At 36.7% G+C, this 16,784-nt stretch overlaps 1 protein-coding gene across 6 annotated transcripts in view; it reads left to right on the top strand.

The window, feature by feature from the left end:
• The window catches only part of EXO1 (exonuclease 1), a 41,598-nt gene that overhangs the window by 22,276 nt on the left and 2,538 nt on the right, over nucleotides 1-16,784 (top strand). For 2 of the 6 annotated variants that reach the window (XM_023632468.2, XM_001491483.5), the window contains 5 exons: nucleotides 1,508-1,733; nucleotides 4,979-5,225; nucleotides 9,607-10,168; nucleotides 12,812-12,913; nucleotides 15,508-15,701. In XM_023632468.2, the coding sequence (XP_023488236.1) occupies nucleotides 1,508-1,733; nucleotides 4,979-5,225; nucleotides 9,607-10,168; nucleotides 12,812-12,913; nucleotides 15,508-15,701 (1,331 nt within the window). The remainder of the gene's footprint in view (nucleotides 1-1,507; nucleotides 1,734-4,978; nucleotides 5,226-9,606; nucleotides 10,169-12,811; nucleotides 12,914-15,507; nucleotides 15,702-16,784) is intronic. The other 4 variants (XM_023632467.2, XM_070255642.1, XM_014738008.3 and 1 more) reach the window with 3 other exon arrangements.

Below are 16,784 nucleotides of genomic sequence, written 5' to 3'. Positions count from 1 at the left end.
TTTGCCTCAGAAACTCAAAAATAATTGGTTGTATTGAATATGTCCAGATCTGAACAGGAATGTTATGGCTCTTTAAGATGGCTATCCTTTATGAACACAAATCCTTATCAGATCTTTCCTTTCTTCATGGAGAAATTTCTCCAGGAACCATTAATTGTACATCAAACTAATTCATTCTTTTTGTTTATCTAAAACTATTTCTTCCCAGTATGATTTCCTACTTGCCTATTTCTCTTTTTTCAATAAAACCATCAGTGGGCTGTAATGCCATGATCTATACTGCTTAAGCTGTGTTTTATACCCATTCCCTCAAGTATTCTAAATTACCTTCCTTGTTAATTCTCAAAGTGTATCCTGAGTAATGTCACCTTGTTTTATTTATGTATTTCTACTTTTATCCTTTATTTAAGTAAAAGACTTAGATTCTAAGTTCAGGTGGGATTTTTGTCAGGTGGAATTCATGCCCTAAGTACCAACGTCTTTTGTACCTTTGTTAATTTTTCCCTTTGCCTCTCTTGCTCTATTAGAATATCATTGACTGGGGCCGGCCCCATGGCTGAGTGGTTGAGTTTGCGCACCTGCTTCCGCGGCCCAGGGTTTTGCTGGTTCAAATCCTGGGCACGGACATGGCACTGCTCATCAAGCCATGCTGGGGCAGCATCCCATATGCCACAACTAGAAGGGCCCACACCTAAAAAATACACAACTCTGTACTGGGGGGCTTTGGGGAGAAAAAGGAAAAATGAAATCTTTAAAAAAAAAAAAAAGAAGAATATCATGACATCCTCCTAGCACATCATTGTCATCCAAAATATATTTAGTTATTAATTGTGAATAACTTATATTAGCATTAAAAATGATTGCTTACTGGCAACACATCCTTTCTCAAAGGAATTTTATGCAGCACTCAGTGGAGAACACAGTAGCTTTCTGGTTCTCTGTATTGCCCACTGAAGATGGTACCAAGCATGGGTCTAATAAAAACTAGTGTTTTGCAAATTAGATTGTTTTGGTTTGAACTCAACCATTTCTAGAGATGAGATAGTTAAGTACATGATTTTATGGTTTTAACTTTCAGGTGCTTTTTAAAGGGTAGGTAAATGACTATTTAGAGGCCTATTGTCAGATGATTATTAAGCTGATTAATACTGTGTTTTGAAATAATACTCAAATTTTAAAAGTGCTTTTTTTTCTGGCCACGTTTTGTCAAGTGCAGTTTCATTTCTTGCACTGTTCATCTTAGGAAGATTCATTTTATATTTCTTAGAAATGAGCCAACAAGGTTGCTTGACCTTCACTAGAAGAGAAACAGACCTAGGAATATAAGACATGATGAATGGAAAACTGTACAACCAGCAAAGTATGAAATGTTATTAGAGGACAGATATTTCATCAAAAACCGCTCAAAGGAGTAATTTAATTATTTCCTTATAGTTTATATTGATACAGAAGGAAATGGTTTGCCTGTTTTCCTTCTTCAAGTAACCTTTTCCTTTTACTATTTTAGCCTGCCCAATCAAGAAGTCATAGTTGGAACGATAAAACATGTCAGAAGTCATCTAATGTTAATAGCATTTGGCATAGGAATTATTGCCCTGGAGTTGAGCTGGATGTTGTTTCAGATGCTCCAAGGTTGAAGGAAAAGCCAAGCACTGTGGGCATTGAACAAGTGATTAGTGCTAAAGGGCTAAATCTTCCAAGGAGGTCATCCATTGTGAAGAGACCAAGAAGTGGTACGTATTTTGTTTTTGTGAAGTACTGGTGAGTCTTGGTCACGTTTAAGAAGTCTTTGCTAAACCCAAGATCACTAAGAGTCTCTCCTGTTTTCTTCTAGAAGTTTTATAGTTTTACATGTAGGCCTGTTACATATAGGCCTTCAATCCATTTTGAATTACTTTTTATATGGTGTGAGGTAAGGATCAAGTGCACTTTTTTTGTATATAACAATCCAGTTGTTCCAGCACCATTTGTTATAAAGATTGTCCTTCCCCATTGAATTGCCTTGGCACATTTGTTGACAATCAATTGACCATGTATGTGTGGATCTGTTTCTGGACTCTCTTATTCTGTAGCATGGGTCTCTTTTCCTATCTGTATGCCAGACACATGGTCTTGATTACTGGAGCTTTATAGTAAATGTTGAAATCAAGTGGTAAAGGTCCCCTAAGTTTGTTCTTTTGTGAAGTTGTTTTGGCTATTTCGTGTTCTTCACATTTCCATACAAATTTTAGAATCCACTTGTCAGTTTCTAAAAAGAAAATTCCTGCTGAGATTTTGATTGGGATTTGGTTGAATCGTATAGATCAGTTTGGAGAGAACTGACATCTTAACAATATGGAGTTTTCTGATCCATTTATTTAAGCATTCTTGAAGTCTTCAGCAGTGCATTGTAGTTTTCAGTGTACAGGTCTTGCACACCTATTGTCAAATTTATCCCTATATTTCAGATTTTTGATACTATTGTAAATAATATTTTTATATTTGTTTCTAGTTATTCATTGCTAGTAAATAGAAATACAATTGATTTTTTGTATATTAATCTTGTATTCAGCAACCTTACTAAATTCACATATTAGTTCTAGCATCTCTGGACTCTGTAGGATTTTCTATACAGATGATCATATCACCTGCAAATGAAGACAGTCTTGCTTCTCCTTTTCCAGTCTAGATGCCTTTTATTTCTTTTTCTTGCCTGCTGGAACTTGAGCTACAAGACTGAAGAGAAGTGCTAAGAGTGGAGTTCTAGGTATTGGGAAAAGGGTTTTTCACCATAGAGCATGTTTAGAAGTAGAAAGAATAATTGTAATCTCTTCCTTCTCTCTTCTTTCCCTCAGACATCCACATGAATGAATGAAAGTCTAACAACAAAAACAAAACAAAGCCCTTTGTAAACTTTTAGATCATGCTTTTATTTTTTTAATTAGGTATAGATTATTCATATTTGGCCAAAATGTCCTGATTCCTTATGAACCTAAATCTTTTTCATGATAACATCTCTGAACCTTTGTTTCCTCTTTCTGAAATGGGAATGATACTGCCTATTTCACAAATTTTTGTATACGTTGTATAACATATATCGGCCCCTGGTACATAGCAAGTACGCTATCCATATTAGTTCCTTCCCTTCTGCTGCCATCAAGATAGGCTTTTATGTAGAGAGCTCATTATCAGTAAGTTCCTCATGTCAGACTAAGTCTGCTTTGTTATAACTACCACTTATCAGTGGATTTTGTCCCCTGGGCACACACACAAACAAAAGAACAGTACGTTTTTTACCTCTTTTATGTGACAGCCCTTCATATATTTAGGGACAGCCATTTTGACCCTCCTAAATTTCTTTTCCAAGCTGAAAGTTCGCTATCTATCCAGGTTGTGCTTTGGATACTGTATGTACAGACTTTTAATAATTGTATAACTGTTACAGTGAGAAGTTGTTGAGATATGGTCTGCTTGCCATGGAGCACAGTAAATATTTAGAAATGTGCTATTTCAGTCCTGCATCCAGAGACTGCTTTTATTATTGCAAACTAAGATAGCATTGCTTTTATTAGCATTCTTGACATTTTGCTGCCATTTACTGAGTTTATAAGTTTATAAGTCTGGAAATCTAGAGCACTCTGCTAGAGACAGACCTCCTTTCTAACTGATAGTCGCCAGCGATCTTTCAGGGCTGTTCACCTTGCTGCAGTTCGGATAACTAATATCCCGCAAACTTTGCTCTACAGTGTCCACTAGGATAACGTGAGAGGCACTGAAGTGTCCTGCTCGGTTCAAGTTATGCTAAATCTATGGACTCCTCCGGGTAGCTTGTCCAACAGCATTAGCATAAAAAGAAAGTGAGGTGAGCCTGGCTTGGCTTCTTGGTGAAGCCTTGCTGGAGAGCCTACAATATTTGTTTTTTCCTCTTCTGTAAGGGCTCACAATTCCCTGCATAATAAACAATTTTCAGCTTTTGCCAGGGATCAAAATCAAGTTTACTGATGTATAGCTTTTTAAAAATCTATGCATTTTTAAATTTGAGGTATCATTTTTTTGTCTCTAGTATTTTGGTACCCCCAACCACTTCACTGACTCCTTAGAGAAGTGAGTGTTTACTCCTACATGAATGGGAGCTGTTCAGACTGAGGGCAATATAAAGCACCTTAGTGCTTTCTCTATGGCCTCACCTATCTCAGGCTTTAACCCTTTGTATTGTTATTCTTATGATTTATTCTAATACCGTAGAATACATTTGCCACACAGCAGTCTTCTAGGGCCCATGGCTAGTAACGAGGATCAGAGCCAGAGCACAGATTACTTCCACTACATGGCGGTCACATGTACCTCAAAAATCATAAAATGTGGATGGTGTGCACAAATAGCTGCTGGTTTTATTTGGATACTTATTTAATTAATCATTTAAATTCAACATTAAATTCATCATACACTGACATGTAAATTGCCTTAAATTTTTTTACATTCAAAATTAGGCCCTTTAGTATAATGAGTGTATAACTTTACAGAATCACTTATGTTCTAAAATTTTGGTTTGTGTAATTTCACATAAATTGCACAAATAATTGACATTAAATCTTAGCTAACTTATGAAATTGTAAAGCACCGCTAAGGGAGTTTTTGTTTTTGTTTTTTTTTGACTCATCCTGGTATTTCCTTTTGTGATGCATAGTTTACAAAATTAATGGCCGAGCTCGTGGAGTCGTGGTTAAGTTTGCATTCTCCACTTTGGCAGCCCAGGCTTCTCAGTTTTGGATCTCAGGCATGGACCTACACACCGCTCATCAAGCTATGCTGTGGCAGCATCCCACATACAAAACAGGGGAAGATTGGCACAGATGTTAGCTCAGGGCCAATCTTCTTATCAAGAAATGAAAAAATAAGCCTTCATCTTTAGGACAATGAGACATGAACTGTGAGGTTAAGTCCAAATCTCTAACTACACGTGAAACAAAGAGTTACAAATAATTTTGTTTTTATTTAGAAGAGCTGTCCGAAGATGATCTGTTGAGCCAATATTCTCTTTCATTTACAAAGAAGACCAAGAAAAATAGCTGTGAAAGTAATAAATCATGGAACTCTTCTGAAACATCCCTGCCTGACCTGGTGGATGGAACTACTATTAAAAAAAGCTTAAGCACACCACCAACGACAAGAAATAAATTTGCAGCATTTTTACAGAGAAAAAACGAAGAAAGTGGTGCAGTTGTGGTTCCAGGGACCAGAAGCAGGTACAGTTTATACCTACAGAATGTTGTCTGTCTATTGTATTATATACTCCTGATAGTTATTTTAATCGTCTTGAGTAAACATTGAGTCTAGTGGGGGTAGATGTAGGACCTGGCTCAATCCAGTTACGGTCTTTATCACGGATTGCCTTAGTTCCACTGTTCCCTTGAGCTCCTGTTACTTCTGTAGTCTCTCCATGCAGAACCAAGGTAACAATTGTAGACCCTAGTACATTTTGCATTAGAAGAATTCTTTTATTTTGGGGAGTCCTCCACTTCTTTGTTTCTACTGTTTTAGTTTCTTTAAAAGCTAAATACAATTTTGCAAAGTGCCTTTATAAATATATTTAAGTAGAGATGACTAGTTCTAGTATTAATTGAGAACTTAGTACCATATTAGGTGCCAGGTTACAAAAATGAGACATAGTTTTTGTTCTTGAGAAGCTTGTAGTTTAGTTGGAAAAAGAGGTCCATAAACAAAATCTTTCCATACAGTGTGGTCAGTACAGTGATGAAAGCATGCATGAAGTGTTCTGAGGGCATTAAAGGGTCATCTAATGCCGAGTCACTGATTAAGAAGGGTGAGCGGGGAGGGACGAGGGCTAGGTGCCATTACCTAGGTTTATATGCCCAGGAGGGAGAAGCAGACGAAGAATGGAACCAGGTGCCTTCCCAGTGGAGTCAGCAGCTTGGGCAGAGGCGTTGGGGTGAGCAACAGCGTGGCGCATGGGGCAGCTACTCGCTGTTGATCACTGCTGTTTTTACTACCACCAGAATTTAAGATGGGGAAAGGATGCTGAGGGAGCAGAAATAAGCAGGAGGCCAGGTCATAGAAGGCTTTAAGCAAGCTACGGAGCTTGTAGTCTTGGGGGTGATGGGAAACATTCAGAGGGTTTTAACCAGGGGATGGGTACGACTTGACTCCTGGTTTGCATAGACCACGCTGAGCACACTGTGAAGAATGGACTGCAGGCGGCCAGATGTGGATTAGAGAGGTCAGTGAGGCTGTTGCCATAGTCCCTGTGAGCGACAATGAGAATTTGAAGAGTCAGTATAACTTTGGGGTTAGGAATTTGGACCCTGGGAATGGACCACCTGGATTTAAATCCCGTCCTGTTTACTCATAGATGTTTGACTCGGGCAGGTAAACTTCTGGGGGCTTCACTTTCTTCTTTTTAAAAAATGGTGCTAACAACCTCAGGATCCTTGAGAGGATTAAGTTATTACTCTAAGTAGAGTGCCTAAAACAGTGCTTGAGAGAGGACACACACACACTATGAACAGCTCTTATTTCTTTGCCTGGATGGTGGCACCACAACCAGAAACAGGAAGTGTAAGTGTCAGAAGTTATTTAGGCGTGATATAGGAACTCTAAGAAAAGGAAAATTGATCAGCCCTGCTATTCCTCTAGAAGACTTAGAATGGATATTTTTTGTTTTTCAAGTTTAATAAACCAAGCTGCAGCCAATTTTGTCTCATCATGATGGTGGGAGATGGGCATGCAGGAGTGAACGACTGGTGACCCCTAAGCCTCACTTCAGGTGGTGTTTCAAACCCCTCTCCCGTGAGTCTTCTCCTGTCGACTTTTCTCAAGGAAACAGTCGCAGTACAATTAAATGGTCATTTTGACTCTTCTTTTGCGAGTCACCCTCATTAAAGGTGCTTGTTAACAGTTGACTGATGAACAAGTAGGCTGCGAAAGATGGGAAATAGCGTTCTAGATGATATATGCTGATTAATAAGTTCTAGAAAGTCGACTTCCCTCGCTTGGAGAAATTTTTGGAACTTGTGTTTCATTTTTCCACTTGGGCGAAAATAGAGTTTCTTTTTTCTTTCTCTTAGTGTTTATCTGTTAATGAGAACACTGTCTCTACAGATCTTGCCTGTTTAGTCATTGTAGAAGCTTAATGAGCTCTCCGTCTGAGGCTCTATATAGCTGCTTTATGTAGTTTTGTTAGATGGTCCCCTAGTAAATTGTTCAGAGAGTGCATTAAGACATGCTTGGAGAAACCATTTTTTCTCTGTCAGCTTCCTGTGAAATAATAATTGGGAGTAAGTCTTTGATGTATAATTTTCTGATCTGGGTTATATAGCAATATCTAATAATAACTAGATATTATTAAATTCATTTTCTTAGCTAATTTTCAAAGTTCTTTTTATGTGTTCGCTTATTCCTCATAACATTTTGAGATATTTAGATTTGGCGTTATTTTCTCATTTTGGGCTAAGAAATTGAGGCTCTGAGAGGTTAAGAAGCTTCCCAAGGGTCCTATAGTTAGTATTGATGATAAGAAAGAATCCTCGTCATAGTTGATGTGGTGGATTGAAGGGAGCACACAGTCTGATAGGCTAGGACTTAAATCCCCAGTCTGTCTTCTGGTGAGCTGCCTTATCTTTCACACGCCACTTAACTTCCCTGAGCATATTTCTTTAGAAAATATGGACCATGGTATACGTAAGGCTGTTCTTAAGACTAGTAGGAGTTATGCATATCAAACACCCAGCACATTGCCCAGTCATTAATATATATGCAAGTATTCATTACCACCCCATTCTTTTTAATATAAAGCAACAGGAGGTATTAAATATGCAGAAGATTGTCTCCAATCTGTCTGCATTTTTGCAAGTCTGTTTTAAGTCTTCATTATATAGATACTCATCCTAGAAACATGCCAGTTTACTTTTTGAGATCTAGAAATATAAATATCAGTTGAGTAACACCACAGGCTGGTTGATTTTATGACCTTGCCACTGTCACTTCTCTTAGCGATGAAATAATACATGCGAAGATAATTGGAAAGCATAGGGGTTATTATTTACTTAAAAATGGATTATGTGATCAGATCTAGGAGCCCACTTTTCTGCTCAGTGAAGAACCTGGCAAGACCTTCCTTCCATGTTCTGCTTTTTTCCTGCCCTGTACCCACACACCTCAGCTAGGCATTTGATGAAAGGATAGAGAGGATTTCTGTTCCAGCATTTAGTAAATATTCTGTTTATCATCTTGGACTTGGACTAATGCTTATTAAGAAGGTAAGTTCTCTTTAAGTTTCATATTTATCATGTACTCTAGGATTCTGTTTTTCTCTTCTTTTTTTTTTTTAAGATTAGCCCTGAGCTAACATCTGCCACCAGTCCTCCTCTTTTTGCTAAGGAAAACTGGCCCTGAGTTAACATCCATGCCCATCTTCCTCTATTTTATATGTGGGACGCCTGCCACAGCATGGCTTGACAAGTGGTGCATAGGTCTGCACCCGGGATCCGAACCAGCAAACCCCAGGCTGCCAAAGTGAAGCATGCAAACTTAACCACTGTGTCACCAGGCTGGCCCCTCTAGGATTTTCTTTTTAAACCTAAAAACCCTCCTTGAATACAGCCTCCCCAATGATGGTACTGATGTTTCATTTGTAGTGGAGTGTTTTTAAGTGATTTATTGAAGCTGCTACACAGAATAAGTAATACTTCTTTAGTAGCATAGAATTTAATGATTGATGTGAAAGTCAACCTCAATATTTAAGATAGTGTAGTAGTTTATAGGATATATAAAGAGCTGATAGATTAGCATGCTACTATAAGTTCCCAGATGATTTGCTACTAGGAATTAAGCTAAGATGAGGGGCAAATGGTAATATCTTTCATTTTGCTTTTACAAAATAAGAGACAGTAGTTGTAAATTGTGCTTTCTGTTGCATATTTCCATATCTGTTCAAATATCTGACTGTCAGCCATGAGTTGGCCACTCTTTGAGGTACTGTGGAGGACACAAAGGCAAGGACAGTACCTTTCCTCAAGGAGCTTGTAGTCAAGGAATTAAAAAGGTTAGAGGAAAGCAAACCTATGTGATGATTAGGTATAGATGAAGTGCTCAAGTTCCAAGTACGTGTATGTATAGGTGACTGCTTTTAGAAAGTTCTGTCTTGGGCCGGCCTGGTGGTGCAGCGGTTAAGTTCACACGTTCCGCTTCTCGGCGGCCTGGGGTTCACTGGTTCTGATCCCGGGTGCGGACATGGCACAGCTTCGCAAGCCATGCTGTGATAGGCGTCCCACATATAAAGTAGAGGAAGATGGGCACGGATGTTAGCTCGGGGCCAGTCTTCCTCAGCAAAAAGAGGAGGGTTGGCAGTAGTTAGCTCAGTGCTAATCTTCCTCAAAAAAAGGAGTCTGTCTCCAAAGTCGGTGTGTAAATAAATTTCTAAATGTGGGAATGTTGGCATAATCAGAATTTAAACTCTCAAGATCTATTTTGCCTTTATTTATGAAATTATGTAACTGTAAGACTTTTTTTTTTTTTAAAGAAACTTTCATTTTTCCATTTTGAATTTTGTCACCTTTGTGAGAAAACTCTAAAATACTTAGGCATTCTTTCTGTTGTGTTTTTTGTTAGGTTTTTTTGCAATTCTCTGGAGTCCACTGATTGTGTATCAAAGACAGCAAGCAGCCAGCCTCTAGAGGAAGCCACTGTCACAGATAAGGAGACCAGTGTAAATGACTCGGATTGTCCAGATGGCCAGAGTCTGGTCGATAGGACTGTAGCGCCTAGCTCAAGTGATCAGATTCCGGATGAGGCAACTGGGACTGCTGATGATGAGGCTCAGTCTTCTGAAACCGACAAATTCACAAGGACCATTTCACCACCCGCTCTGGGAACACTCAGAAGTTGTTTTAGTTGGTCGGGCAGTCTTGGAGGTTTCTCGAGAACCCCGAGCCCCTCTCCACGCGCAGCGCTGCAGCAGTTCCGCAGAAAGAGCGATCCCCTCACGCCTTTGCCTGCCGGTAATGAGACGTCTGAACCCTCTCAGTTAAAGAGCCAGGAGGCAGGTGATGAGCCTCAGCCCTCGCAGGAGGCGCGTTGGTCCTCACAGTCTCAGGAAAGCGTGGAACTGTCCCCGCACAGTCTGAATGTATCAAGCCTTTCCCAGCCTTCTAGTAAGGATTCGGATTCAGAGGTACGTCACGTTAGGAAGCCTTTGTTTTCAAATTCATGCGTAAGAGAAAATAGGATGTTTATCAGATAATTGAGGAAATTTTGCCTACGTTATGGAAATAATTGGCTGTCTTGATTTTTTCTTCTAGATCTTACTGTGTAGAAAGTTCACATTTTATTCATCAGAAGGACTTCTCTGTATCTTTCGTATTTTAAACTCTTGTCTGTTTACTGTAACTCTGTTTCTTGAATCACTATGTGTTCCATTGATAGGTATCTCAAGTTGTGGAACAGTTAAGACCTAAGCTGAAGAATAAGCTATGAAATGAAAAGTTGTTATAAATTTTACATTTAAATCCTTAATATTCTCTTGAATCCAGATAACATTTGAAACTTTATGAGAAATGGCCCTATTAATGTGGGTGTTTGTCTTAAATTTTAGTACTTTACAAATGTATTTTCGTTTACTCATCTTATTCTTGCTAAACTTCCCTTTCTAACAAAACAAAATAGTAATGCAGGTAATTTTATGTTGTTCTCTTTTAAATTAATAAAAGCATCCTAACCATTTTTTCTTATTTATAAAATATCTCTTATTCTGACTTAAATAAAATCAAAGCTCCAAATAAGAACTGTTTATAAGACCCAGTGACATTATATTTTAAAATGACATAATAGCATAATAGCTTTCTTTAAATCTGAGTTATCTCAAATATTACCAATATAACATACTTTGTTTTATCTTTACCAACTATAAGTACCAAGTTGTAAGAACAATTTCAGCCTTGGTAATATTTGACAGAATTTTATGTCTCATAATCCTGAATACTGAACAGCATCTAATAAATCAGTATAGCTTATATTTACCAAAAGGAAAATATTTTGTTCAAATTCCCAAAGGAAACTTGAGTTGTATTGGACTCAAATTGAAGAAAAAAGCCAAGTTAAATGTAGAAGCAAATTTTCATTTGGAGAAAGCTGAAATCAGTTAATATATTCAAATACAAAATTTGTCCCATGGAGTGTTTTTTAAGTTTTAAGAGTATGCCAAACCAAATTTTTGCTTTTCTTTTTCCATTTCACTTGCTTTGCCTTCAGTTCATCCATACTGGTCTAGAAGACTCTTTCTGTTTCTTTTAAGATGAGTCTCCTAAATTTTAGTGTCATCTTTTTTATTTTTCATCTCATACTGCATTTTCTCTGTAATGGGTCACCATTTGGGTACCACCACAGTTGCTTTCTCTTGAGCATCTTTCATAAAATCATCACCATCTATTTGTGAGGATACTTTTAGTCTCTTAAGCTCCTTTGGGGCATTCTTTTTCATTTTTCCAGCAGACATCTTCCTGTTTCACTTACTTTGTTAGCTTGTAGCCGTGTTTACGGAGAAGCCTTACCAGCTCACAGGCTCTGGGCTAGTCATGCTGGGCTAACTGTTTTTTATACTAATCAGTTATAGAAACATGAATCCTCTCCCCCCACCAAAAAAGCAAACTAACTAAACTTAACCAGGAATCATTCCTTAAGTCATCTCTTCCCATCAGATGTAGTGAATTCCTATTAGGATAAATGAGTTATTAATTCTCACAGAATTGGGACACTAACAGTTAACAAAAAGCTCTGTAGTCTTTCTTTGATTCAGAAAGTGTTTCAGAAAGTCACAGTGCCATTGGGGCATCATTTTGAATATCGGTTTTTACTGTATGGTTCTGAAGAAAATGTTTCTCTGCGGACACTTCTGTTGTTGGTTCACTGAAAAGCAAGAGCTGTGGGGTCTGTGCGTGAGTTGATTGATGCTCTCTGAGGGGAATCACTCTTAGGATCTTACTCAGGAGTTTGAATTTAGGAAATGATTTAGCACGGAGTCACCACTGCTAGCTATGAGCCAGGAATAGTAGAGTTTTTGTAAGTTACAATCCAAATTTATAGAGTATTTTTCACTTTTGCGTTGTTTTTTAAGTGCATTCCAAGATAAATATTTTTTTTTAAAGTATGAAAAATGCAGAAATGTGAAGTCTTCTGAATTTCCAGTCACTGTCCTTTATGTATTTGACTTTCATGGGAATCCAGATTATTCCGTCTATAGGAAAGTCTTCCATGGTGGGATTGGGGTACATAGGGTAGGTCTTAAAGTCATTGCGAAGGTAACTGCATTTGACACAATACTACCCTATTTCTTAAAAGTAGGTGCCTTTTTTCTCTTTAATGTTGAGCACGTTACGCAGTTAAAAGAGGAGATGTGGAACTCTCCTAGTTCAGCATTTTGTAGCTAGTAATGTACGGAAATTGTTAGCCAAGCGTGCAGTGATGTTACAGCAGGAGACTTGTCTTATCTGAGTCAGCATTTTGATGCTCCTGAGATGATTCAGAAAAGCTTCGATTTTAAATGCAGACTTTATGTTATACCATTTACTTCTCCAGGTAAAGCATCTGCTAGTATCTGCAGTGGGACTTGGAATGAAACTGGCAACATTCTTTCCACAGTAGATTCATTTTCTTTTATTCTATCCTGTGCTTTTTATACTTTCTTTTCTCAGAAATTACATTTTATTTACACTGATTTTTCTCATTTTACTTGTTTCATGTTTTGTTGAATATTAGTTGTCATTAAAATTCCATAGTAAAAATCTAATTTTATTTTATTTTTTGATCTGGGGGAATCTAGGAATCTGATTGCAGTTTTAAGTCAATTGGTAATCAAGGTAATCAGAAATCCGAGCTACATTTATCTCATTTTTCAAAAAAAGACATGCTTCTAAGGAACAAGGTAAAACTTTTATTTAAATTTTTTTTAAGTTCAGAAGCACTGCATGCTTATTACCAGAAAATTAGAAATATAAGCAAAATTAAAATTCCCATATTCTTATTTACACAAAAAGGTTTACTTTCAAACCTTCTAGGACCGTGTTTGTGCTTAATTGTAGGTGTTTAAGTTGTGAAATCTGCTATTTTCTCTTACCGTATAAAGATCTTTCTCCGTGTACTTATTATAGCATTACTTATAGTGACTGTATACTATACCATTCTTTGGGTTCAGCTGATCCTCTTATGTTTGTCCTTTACCCTAAAAATGTTGTGCTGTAGCGAACACTACGGCCACTACAATGCGGAGCTGAAGTATTTGAGTACACGTTCTTGCTTATTTCGTAAGGATGAATTCCTTGGAGTGGGCTTACTGTGCCAAGGCGTGTATGATTGAAAGCTTTGAAATATATTGTCAAAGGCCTTCTAGAGACTGTACCCAATAAGCCAGCTTTTGTTAATCAAAATGTATAAATATTTCTGTGACTGCATAGTGAAAGCTCGTAAGCTAAAGTATATTTTATATATTAAGTGGTCTTGCGCATCAATATGAAAACACTAATTCCTAACTTAAAAACAGGCAACGGACATGGACAGAGATCAAAAAAGAAAAAGTGCAAACTGTTAATTAATATATAAAAGCATGTTCAACCTCATTAGAAATCAAATAATGCAAATTAAAATAGTAAAATGTCTTACCCCTCAGATTTCCAAAAGATATTTTTAATGGTGCTCATTTTTATGAGGGTGTAGTGGGATGAATAATCACATACTTAAGAGAATACAAATTGCTCTGCCACTTGGAAAGCAATTTGAAAGAGTTCAAATAATTTAACCCAGTAAGTGCATTCTAGAACTTGAGCCTAAGGAAATAATGATAGTTTAAGTACAAGAAACCTTATTCCTGCCTTGGTTATAATAGTGAAAAATTGAAAATGATCTAAATATCTAAAAATAAAGGAGAGAATTATTAGATAGATTATTGGTGTTAGCTCTTAGCTGGTAGGAATGTAGGTGAATTTTTTCTGTCCTTTTTTTCTATAGTAAGTGTATATTATTTTTCTTATATTTATGTAAGTGAACTATATTTATAGTTATATTTATTTTTCTTATATTTTCAAAAGCATAAAAACTTTAAAATTTTTTCAATAAATGGTCTGCATATCCATTTGAAAGAAGATCCCTATCTCATACTATATGAATATAAATCCAAAATATATTGAAGATATAAATATAAAATAAGTAAATAAAGATTATTTTTTAAATCTTTGAGTAGAAAGCCTTTGTCAAACGTGTCTTGGAAAGATGGCCGTGTTATTTTTGAATGAAAAGGAAAAACATAAGTAAAAATAAGTAGCACAATGTTTTTGTTTGCTTAAGTACTTAAAAATGCTCATGCACACGTGTATGTTTGTATAATCATAATAAAAAGACCAAAAAGATACCAAAATTATTTGCGTGATGGATAGGACTAGAGATGTAGAAAGTACTTACCCAAAAGGAATCGTGTCTAGACATTAAACCATCATCTTTTTATTATTCTTATTACTATTCCCGCTCTGAGATTTGCATGGGCAGGGTTTTAACTGTCACGTCTGTTTTGGTGAAAATTCCTCACATGAAGCTTCCCATTGGTCCCCAATATCCATCATTAGTACCTAAAATCAAACTCATCTTTTTTACCTCTAAAGCAGCTCTTCCCAGAACGTTTTTCTTTTTCTTTGTTAGATAAAATTATATTATTCTCTTTGTCATTTAGTTTAAAAAGCTTAGGATTGTCCTTTTTCTTTGTAAGTGCCAGCTTGATCCTTCTTCTGCAGGGGGTAAAGAAAAACCACCAAACGTCTATACCTATCCAAATTCTAGTGTTTCTCTTACGTTGTCTTGTTTTTTGCTCTCTCCCTTTTTGCCATCACAACAGCCTAATTCAAGATTCATCTTTTGGGTATGAGCCTTCCCATTCTTTATACACCCTCTGCCAGATTCTTCCCTTTTAAAGCCTTGTTTTATATACTTCACTCTTACTATCCTAAAAAACAACAGAATTTTAATGGCTGCATATTTCCCACAGGATAAAAATCACCCCTTCAGTGAAATAACCTAAATGTCAGTAGGAATCTGTTTAAGTAAATTATGGCACATTTAATACAGTGGAAGAACAGACAGCCTGTTCAAAACAAAATTCAATTCTACACGTGAAGTGGAAAAATCTCCGAGATACGTTGTTCAGTAGAGTCAAGATATGTTAAGTGACAAAGACAGTTTTGTGTGTGAATGATCCAGTGGGTGCACAGGTAACTGGTCGCAGCGATTGCCTAGAGGCAGTGAGGAAAGGGAGACTCACTTTTCTGTTCTTTATAGTTCTTGAATTTAGTGCCGGGGCGTGTATTACCTGTTAAAATTATTAGGATAATTTTTGTAGTAGACATTTATAAATAGCACAGTTTTGCACATTGCTTTATAGGTTATTTTCTCTTCCAGTGTATAGAGAGTAGTTTGAAATTAACTAAAGACAGTTGCTCTAACAGAATAGTATTAAAATGGGCATTTAATCTGCAGGTTCCTGGGCTGTATAAATCCAGTTCTGTGGACAATCTTTCTACTACCAAGATCAAACCTCTTGTGCGCGCCAGAGTCAGTGGGCTGAGCAAGAAACCAGCAAGCGTCCAGAAGAGAAATCATCATGATGTGGAGAACAAGCCAGGGTTGCAGATAAAAATCAATGAGCTCTGGAAAAATTTTGGATTTAAAAAGTGAGTTACCTTGTCGCTTATTCTAAAATAGGATAAATTATTTTTTTCTGTAATTTCAATCCCTTTCTCCCACCTCTTTCTATTTTCATATGAATCAACTTATTTTCTTCTTACCCTGAGAGAATTATTTTCCTCTATTCCCTTTAGCTGATTCTTTGTGAGTATATTTAACTTCAATTTCTCTACTTTTTTTTGGTGGAAAGATGACAAACTAAAAAAACCTCAGTTCTCAGTCTGGCTTTGGGCTCTCTCTGTTATTAAGCAAATTACTTTTCCAGGCCTTGTAAGTGTCTCTGCTTTCTTTCTTTCTTCTCTCTCTGATTATAATGAGAATAAAGTTGTTTTGGACATGGGGGTGGGAATGTAATGCCGTGTCATTCTTCTGGATTTAAAGCAATTTGTTTCCCTAAATTATCACATCTAAAATGCGGAGGACCATTGAGTTTGTATGGTGAATTTGCCAGATTTCCAATGTATGCAGCAAAGACAATTTTAAAAGAATTGACTCTCTATATGTCTACATTTTTGAACCACAGTACTTCTTTTAGACTATATAATTAGCCACAGAGTAGCATCAATTTATAATTAATTTTCTTGTTCTTCTCCATAAAGCAAGTGTGCTAAGAATAAAAAGAAAGAAGAAAGAAAGAGCAGTTATGTGAGGTGATAGGGTTAAACCTTACTAACATAAGTGTCACAATCAGACGAGATACTATGAGTGTGAACACTTTGTAAAGAAGTAAGTGCTGGACAATTATTTTTTATTTTACATCGTGTAAAGTCTAGGATTAGACCACGTAACAGCAGTTCTCAAACTTTTTGCCTTCAGGAACGCTTTACACTCTTAAAAATTATTGAGGGCTCAAAAATACTTTGGTTTATGTGGGGTGTATCTGTCACATTTAGCCATCTTAGAAATTAAAATGAACATTTTAAAAATATTTATTTTTAAATAACAGTAAGCCCATTACATATTAAAATTGATATATTTTTACAAAAAATAGCTATGTTTTCCAAAGTAAAAAGTGACGTTTTCTACATTTTTTGCTAATCTTTACTGTCTGGTTTAATAGAACTGAGCCG

This window comes from Equus caballus, chromosome 30 (assembly GCF_041296265.1).
Source record: "Equus caballus isolate H_3958 breed thoroughbred chromosome 30, TB-T2T, whole genome shotgun sequence".
Lineage (NCBI taxonomy): Eukaryota > Metazoa > Chordata > Mammalia > Perissodactyla > Equidae > Equus > Equus caballus.
The sequence above is the reverse complement of the archived record's forward strand: the minus strand, read 5'-3'. Positions and strand labels throughout refer to the sequence as shown.